Source organism: Pteronotus mesoamericanus, unplaced genomic scaffold (assembly GCF_021234165.1).
Source record: "Pteronotus mesoamericanus isolate MK-2021 breed Mesoamerican mustached bat unplaced genomic scaffold, CSHL_Meso_final contig_164, whole genome shotgun sequence".
NCBI classification, from domain to species: domain Eukaryota; kingdom Metazoa; phylum Chordata; class Mammalia; order Chiroptera; family Mormoopidae; genus Pteronotus; species Pteronotus mesoamericanus.
Window position 1 is genome coordinate 31,074,627 of NW_026555065.1, and position 8,698 is coordinate 31,083,324.

The following is an 8,698-nucleotide window of genomic DNA, read 5'->3' on the forward strand; positions in this document are numbered from 1 at the left end:
AGCCCCCTTTCTCAATGCTACCTCTTTAGGGTGTTGATATTGAAACAAATCTCTATATCCAAATAAACAGAAAGAGAGACACATTTAGTGGATAGAAGAGTTTTAAAAGACAAAAACGTTAGTAAGAACAAAAAAATTAGGCCTTATAGAGCCTAAGATTTTAGTCAAAACTTATGAATGTGTTTGCGGAAAAGAAACATAAATTTGCTTCCCCAATCCTCAACAAACAAAAGCAAATCATGTGATACTTTTAAAAATTGAATGCTTCAGAAAAATGACAAGAGAAATATTTTAATATTGCCATGATCAGGCTTATGTAATCGTTACTCCAAAAACAAAGGTAGAAAAATATATACCCAAAGAGAGTCTCTATCAAGTCAAACATGATGTGAATTAGAGTGTTGGGGGCTGAAGAAGGAGGACTACTTCGATTTTTCCCAAGGGAGGGTCGACTGAGATGTCTTCTGCAAACAACTCCGGAAAAAGCTGAGCACGGTGGGGTGAGAGAGAGAGGATTAGTGGCTGTGAAAGGGAGGAGATTCAGCGAAGCCAGGGTGACTCCCAGCAGGGGCCTGGATGCGGTCCTGTCGCTGGAGGGCAGGCTCAGACGGGCAATACTGTGCACACAATGCTCAGTTCAAGCCCACTTTCCACACTAAAAATGATACGCAAAGAAGCCAAATCCCAAAGGAATAACATAAGAACGCACTTGGAAACAAGATATTCATTCAAAAAACAGTTTTGATACCTGTTAGTCCTACCAACACGAGGCATCACCCCCTAAAGAAGAATACACAAAAATGTTTTTCAGAATCACACCTGCACTTTCATAATAAATTCATTCTTCCCAATGAAAGTAATGTATTTACTTGTTTGGTAAAAGAAAAAGAAAAATTTATTCTAGTGGAAAGGGGCAAGACTCAATGGGGTATTTGTCAACCCATTGAAGCTAAATTGAAACCATGTTTGCAATTCACCAAAGGTCCAAAAATTCAAAGAGCTTTCCTAACTCACAAGGCTCTCCCAATAAGAGTATTACATGGAGGACAATAGTTGTGGGCCAATATTACACATGGAGAATCTGAGCATATAAATCTGGTACAGCGGACACATCATAAAGTTTGCACTTGGCCCCAGTCCCTCTGAGACAAAATCCAGTCCTCTATGTTCTCCACTCTGTTTTTCTATCTTTAACCAATGTCAATTTACCTTGCTACAACGTTTAAATAGGCAAAAGTGTGGCAAACATTTTCTCCTGCATGCCAATCTGTCAAAGCAACGTCACTAAATAAAACTTGTGTGTGCTACTGCCACCTCATGGTCATCCCTTTTCCCCCTCTTTCAGCAGGGCGATCCCTTGAAAATACCTACACAATCTTTGGTCAAACTAAGGAACCTCTCAAATTTTGGCTCAGTGACTGAAAGAGTTCCACACATTTTTTAGGAAAAAAATGCCACTTTCTTCAATTATTAGAGTCAGACTATTTGTAGTCTGATGGCATATCTCTGAGACTTTGCTGACCAAGTCACATTCCAGAAGTCCTTCCCAAAGCCCCAACTTTGTCTGCTGTCAACTAATAACCCTTGGAAAATGTGATTTGTTTTTGTCAGTGTTGATGAAAACTTTAAGTTCTCAATAACCTTAATATTTCCCATTACACTTTTTTATTTCATTGAGGTTACCTAGATAGTTTTCTTCTTTTCTTGACACATCTTAGATGCATACCATGGAATTTCAAGATTGACAAAAATTGGCTTCTGATGCTTAAATCCTGTCTATCCCTTTCCCAGCCTGACAAAACCCATGATTTCAGGTAGTCTTCTGCAGCAGCTTGTCCCATCACTGGATATTGTAAGAAGATTATTCTTCATATTGAATCATAATGTTTCCTTATAAGTTTTAACTATTACTTTTAATTCTGAACTTTGGGATTAAATAAGACAAATTGCATTGCTCTTAAATGATTACCCCTACTTTTTTTCCAATAGAGTCTTGTTCACCAATTTAAATGTCCCAATTCCTTCCACTGTTACTCGTTGTCCCTGCTTCTCAGCCCCCCTAACCTGCTTTCTTCCTAATGCACTGCAGTTTGCTCATGTGCTGCTTAAAATGTGAGACCCAGAACTTACAAAGGGCTATATATCTGATCTCCGTAGAATCAAACAGGATTAGAGCATTCCTTCCATTTATACATTCTGAATTCACATTATTAGTTGTGGCAATAATGTTGATTTAAATAGTTAATTTGCTATATAATTGCATGCATATATGGAACAAAATAAACTAACAAACAAAATAGAAACAGGCTCATAGAGAACAGACTGACAGCTGCCAGAGGGGAGGTGGGTTGTGGGCCTGGGTGAAAAGGTGAACGGGTTAAGTAAAAAAAATAATAATAACAACAACTGATAGAAACAGGCAACAGAGGCAACAGTACGGTGATTACCTGAGGGGAAGGGGGATGGGCAGAGGTAGAAGAGGGTTAAGGGTGATAGAAGGTGAAAAATGGTGATTGACTTGGGGTGGTGAACACACAATACAATATACAGATAATGTATTATAGAATTGTACAACTGAAACTTATATAATTTTGTGAATCAATGTCACCCCAATACATTCAATAAAAGATAAAAATTTAAAAATTGAAAAAAAGAAAATTTCCATGAAGCATAAATAATGCAGATAATCACCTTGAATCTCTTCTAACACTGAATGATGCTTGTGTTCTTGTAATTTTAAAAGACAGTATAGTAAAATAGTATTTAATAATAAAATAACTGTGTCAAGACAAATTTGTTAGAAGGGAAACACTATATCTTATATTAATTTAAAAACTCAATATAAAATAAATAAATGTTTAATCTGCTTTTCTCTGGTTGAAATGAGATTAAAAGAACAAATTCACAAAACAAGTAAGACAACACTTTATAGTCAAGTACTAATGGAACTGTTGTTTTAATTAAAAAATCCCAGCATTACCTCAGCACACCTGGGACTGGTATATATGCAAAATTATGGAAAGAAGGAAGTGGATGGAATGAGCCTTTGAAGTGTTTTCTAAATTCTTTGCAATAGCTAGCCTCTCTTTTTCTATCCTTTGGCTTTGTAGAATTCTTTGCTCTTACATTTTCATTTTTAAGTCCAATATCATCTCTTCTGTAGGAAAACACAGCTTCCTTATTACAAATATATACTGACAGTTCTGCTTATAGTTTATATTCTTTTTATATTCATGTCTCTATATTTGTATAGTTCATATTCTGCTCCAAGGCTTCAGTCCAAATTATTCTAAACTTAGACCTAGGTTTCTTCATCTTTCCCTTTTCCCCCTAGAGTTGGAACAATTTAGGCCTCAGTCAAAGAAATACTTTCTGAGATGTGGCCAAAATTTTCTCATTGTTATCCCTAGTGGAGGCAACTGGGAAAAGTTGGGTAATCCATGAGGGTCAGACGCAAACCTTGACACATTTATTAAAGAATGCCTGGGGCCCGAAGCCCAGCGGTAAGGCAAAAGTGCTCACACACAGTGCTCTGTGTCACCACCCCTCCAAGATGGGCTCCCAATAGCCTCGGCTCAGAATGTGTTTGCTACACGCTCTCCTCTGCAGGCAGCAGGGTAATCGGTCCTTCCCAAATCCGGAGAGACCAGTGTGCCCTTTGCAACTGCATGTAACCACCGTTGCAAGCTGTTTAAGCAATATGGTCATTATGTGGGCTCCAAATAGTAGCTATACTTGATGTTACCTTCCAACAACCACCGCCCTTTTAAACGCCTTCTAAGAAACTGAGATGTGAGCACCCTTGCCTTGGCTTTGCTGCACACATTTCCTGCTGAAATGAGAGAGCAAGGAGACTGAAGCTGATTGCACATCCTGGAGAGAGAAGCCCAAATTTGGATGTCTGCCCTCTACTGGACTCTACAATTCTCACACAGCACCTTCAGGTAAGGCACAGCTTAGGGCATTTTGTAATGTCTTTTTCACCTTCCTCTGACAGTGTTGCATTTTCCCCATATAAAATGTAAATTAGGGTTAAAAAGGCAAAAAGGATCAAAAAGTACAAGTTGCTTGGTATAAAAATAGTCATGGCATGTAAAGTAGAGCATAGGGAATATAGTCAATAATATTGCAATAACTATATATGGCGTCAGGTGGGCACTGGATTTATCTGAGTGATCACTTCATAAGACATATAAATTGTCTAATCACTATATTGTACATCTGAAATTAATATAAAAATATAATACTGTATGTCAACTCTAATTGGAAAAATATTTTTATAAAATAAACAAAAATAAAGTTAAAGATTGAAAAAGGTAAATTAGAATAGCTTCCTCATATTGAAAGCTGGTTAGATCTTCAGCCCTATACATTGTCTCCAGAATCAGTATGGATCTCAATAAATGTTAGGTTATATGTGTTTTATTTATAAATATATAGATATATTTAATAAAAATAATAATATTTTACTTAACTTGAGATGTTAACAGAACCATAAAACCACATGAGCCAGGAAAAAAATTGTAGAATGACAGCTTTATTCCATACCTTATTACTTATTTGTCACATATACTAGATTTCCTGACCCTGGATATGGGGCAGAAGAGAATACCAGACAATAAGAGAACATTTGTCTATTAAAGCACAACTGACTAACCACATGAGAAAGAAATGTCAGTTACAGACTCTCAGCACATTTTCTTCCAGAAGGAGAAATCTAAAAACAGTTCACTTACCTATTTAAAAATAGAGGAAAAGATTATAAAAGCATTCAATGGAGATATTTAAAGATATGAACAATGATAGAAACAGACTGAGAAGACAGTAGATACACCCCCCACACACACCCTTGGAGCATGATTATAACTTAGCAGCAATAAGAAAGCACAGACCACAAAGCAGAGTGGGAAAGGAGGACATACGGAAAGATGAAGTGATTCAGAGAGAGAGGTAGCCCAGGTGGGATTGCCTTGAGTAGACTCCTGTCATGGATATCCTCCTGTTTAGACTGAGGGTGTATCCCCATAACAAAGTCCTTGTTTCCTGGCTTCTCCCCTACCCCCAAACTAGAGATTCCAGTCTTCTCATTCTTTCTGAAACTTTTTTCCCTGACTACAAGCAATTGTTTTCCTAATTGGTTGCAAATTAGGGGATGTTCATTGATTGAGACCACAAATATTTATTGAACAGCTATAATATACAGGACACTGTCCTAGATTCTGGGAATAATTTGATGAGCAAAACAATGTGCCCCTCTTGTTTGCAGGAGGGTGAGACAGAAAATACATACTAAGTATATAATACAATGCCACATAGGGATATGTGCTTTAAAGAAAACTGAAGCAGGTTTGGATAACACAGTAGCAAAGATGAGCTAAACTAGGGAGGGCTTCTTTGAGTCTCGGATTTTTACCAGAAATGTGAATGAAGTAAATTAAGGCATATAAATGTTAGTGAGGGGGAAAGAGGGACATTCCAAGCCTCCATATGGGCCACGCTTGATGTAGTCAAGTATCAGCCGGCTGGTGTGGGGTCGGGAGAAGGAAGAATGGTGGGAAATGAGGGCATGGGGAAGGCCTCACTGTCTTTAGAGGCTGTGGTAAGGAATTGGGATTTTATTTTAAGTATGTTAAAAATATTGAAATCAAGTAGTTGTCATCATCAGCTTCTTAAAACTATCAGTCTAGGTACTGAGTAATAGTCTCTAAGCATATAAATAAGAAATAGGTAAATTAAGACACTTCGGTAGACACTGGAGGATTTCAGGGTAGGATGGGCTGGGTGAAAGCTGACGGGACTGCTAAAAATGATTCAGATTCTGAAGGCTTTGAACATGAAGGCTAGTGGATTTGTTGATGGTTTGGATGCAGAGCACTAGAGGGGTGGTAAGGATGGAGCCAGAGTCTGTGGCCTGAGCAACTGAATAAATGGAGGTGCCACTCAGTGACGTGGCAAAGAATATAAGAATCAACCAGTTTGAGGTGGAAAGAATAAAAAATTTGGAAATGGGTATATTCTGATTTAGTTATATTATATATCAAATGGAGGGATTGTGTAAGAGATTGCATGGATAAATCCAGTTGCAGAAGAGACTTCATAGGTAGGAAGAAAAAAATGTGGCTTCATCTCACATGGATGGTTTTTATGTCAAGGGGCTAGATGACAGGTCACTTACAGAGAAAGTAGAGCAGGAGAAGGGAAAATATCAAGGATTAGGTCCTAAAAAACCATTTATAAGTCAGGCCAACCAGGAGGAACTCTAACATAGGAGCCTCTGAATATATATGTAGTGTAACGAGAATGAATAACCCATGGACAATAATGTAATTCAAATCTCAGAGCACTTTCAATGACATAACACTGTAGTTTTGTCTTGTTTTAGTTAGATATGGGTTTTGTTGTTGTTCTTGTTGTTTCATTTTGTTTGTATGTTTTTGCTCTATGTGACAAAATGTATATAGAGCATTATTATGAGGTACTGTACTGGCATCTGATAAATTTCAGCTGAGGACTGAGGGCTGTGTACTGTAGTTAGGGTGAGTTTCAGTTAAAAGAGAACCATGTTAGTGTGTAGTCTGAACCTCATTAATTCACACCAATTTCATGTAAAATGTGTATTCAAGTTGACAGTGCATAAAGCTTACACCTCTTCAGCAACAAATTTTTAACCACAAGGAAGACCAAGTTAAAAATAAAGGGTACTTTAAACAATTGTGTATATGTCACTAAACACCAAGAGAAATTAGTAATGCAAATTGTGGAATTTCTTTCACAGAGATGTTTCAAAATAAAGAGGACACACAAATGTTGGAACTGACCTTGCTGAAAGCAATGATTGATTAAATATCATTTTCCTTATCTCTTTCCCAACATTCCTAATCCTACATAGAAAGAAACCCCACACAAAATTATGCATGTGATAGCATTAAAGATTTCAACTGTAAACTCTTGCTTTGTGGCTATTCATTCTTGTTGTGTTTTCTTCTATTCACATGGGGCTTGAACTGTACAATTGTTTAAACCTCCATGTTTGGCCCAGGTTGATGTTTCTGAATTAGGTTAAAAGCCTCTGAATGGGAAGAGGGCATCTACCTTGTTTCATGTAGTGTTGAGGACACTAAATGAAGGTAGGTGTTTCATGGTCCACAATGGGCATGGTGCTCACAATGTAAGGATGTAATAAGCACCTACATCCCCAAGTTTTTTTTTATTTTCTTGCACTATCATATTTGGGGCAAAGAATGCTGAAAACCTTTAAGGAATTTAAAACTATGGTGCTAACTGAACTTTAAAGAAATTTAGGGAACATCTTAATGAGAAAACTTCTGTAGAATCATTTGTAACATGGTAGTGTCTTCTTTTTGCAGTTTTAGGAGGAAAAAAAATGAAAAACCCAGAGAGGAATAATCACTCTGACCCTGTGAGTGTATTCATTCTTCTTGGATTCCATTGTACCTGGGAGATTCAGATCCTCCTCTTCTCACTCTTCTCTGTGACCTATGTCCTGACACTAATTGGAAACCTTTGCATTATCTGTTCAGTGTGGTGGGACCACCATCTCCACACACCCATGTACGTCCTGCTGGCCAATTTTTCATTCCTGGAGATCTGGTATGTCACTTCTACTGTCCCCAGTATGCTAGCCAACTTTCTCTCAGAGACCAACACCATCTCCTTCTCTGGCTGCTTCCTCCAGTTCTACTTCTTCTTCTCCATGGGCACCACTGAGACCTTCTTCTTGTCTGCCATGGCCTTTGACAGGTACCTTGCTATCTGCAGGCCCCTGTACTACCCCACTGTCATGACAGTGAAACGCTGCATCAGAACTGGAGCCTGCTGCTGGGTGTGTGGCTTCTCCTGTTTTCTCCTCCCAGTTTACCTCATCTCCCAGCTGCCTTTTTGTGGCCCCAATACTATTGATCATTTTTTATGTGACCCAGGACCCCTTATGAAGTTGTCTTGTGTGCCAGCTCCTGCCACTGAGATCACCTGTGCCATCTTTAACTCAGTCCTCATTTTCTCCACCTTTCTCTTCATTACCGGCTCCTATACCCTGGTGATCAGAGCTGTGCTGAAGGTCCCCTCAGCAGAGGGCCGGCATAAGGCCTTCTCCACGTGTGGCTCCCACATGGCTGTGGTGTCCCTGTTCTATGGCTCTATCATGGTGATGTATGTGAGCCCAACAGCAGGAAATCCAGCAGGGATTCATAAAATTGTGACTTTATTTTATTCTGTGTTAACTCCACTTTTTAATCCCTTGATCTACAGCCTCCGGAATAAGGAGATGAAGAAGGCCCTGAGAAAACTGCTGAGGATTGTGAGATTTGGTCAAGGACAGCCTCTCAAGAACTAGAATCCATACATGTGTAGGACACATAGGAGGTGAATGGTCTTGAGTAAATTTCAGAGGAAAATGTTGCCTTTATTTCCTGGAATATATTTAGGAATGCATTTTAATGAAGCCAATAACAAAGAAGATCTTACCAGAACTTGCGTAAATTATTTATTTGTACTAGGCTTTATTATATTAACATTTCTGTGTGTATCACATGGAAACAGGAAGATGCCAGACACTCTCAGGCATTTTTGAAGAAAAAAACCATATACAATCCAGAGGTCAAGTAGTCAGTTTCTATCTTTTGAGGATTTAGGTAAATTTGTTTCCAGCCCTCAGTGTCAGTCATTAAATGTCTAGAGT

General features: G+C 38.4%; 1 protein-coding gene across 1 annotated transcript; it reads left to right on the forward strand.

Annotated features, from left to right (window-relative positions):
* Positions 1-7,384: 7,384 nt before the first annotated feature.
* On the forward strand, positions 7,385-8,353 carry LOC129064098 (olfactory receptor 11H6-like). The gene has a single exon (XM_054565176.1). It carries the CDS (start codon positions 7,385-7,387, stop codon positions 8,351-8,353), a length of 969 nt encoding a protein of 322 aa, XP_054421151.1.
* Positions 8,354-8,698: the final 345 nt, after the last annotated feature.

Excerpts from the sequence above, each read along its gene's own strand:
- LOC129064098 (XM_054565176.1), top strand. The coding sequence starts at position 7,385 with ATGAAAAACCCAGAGAGGAATAATCACTCTGACCCTGTGAGTGTATTC.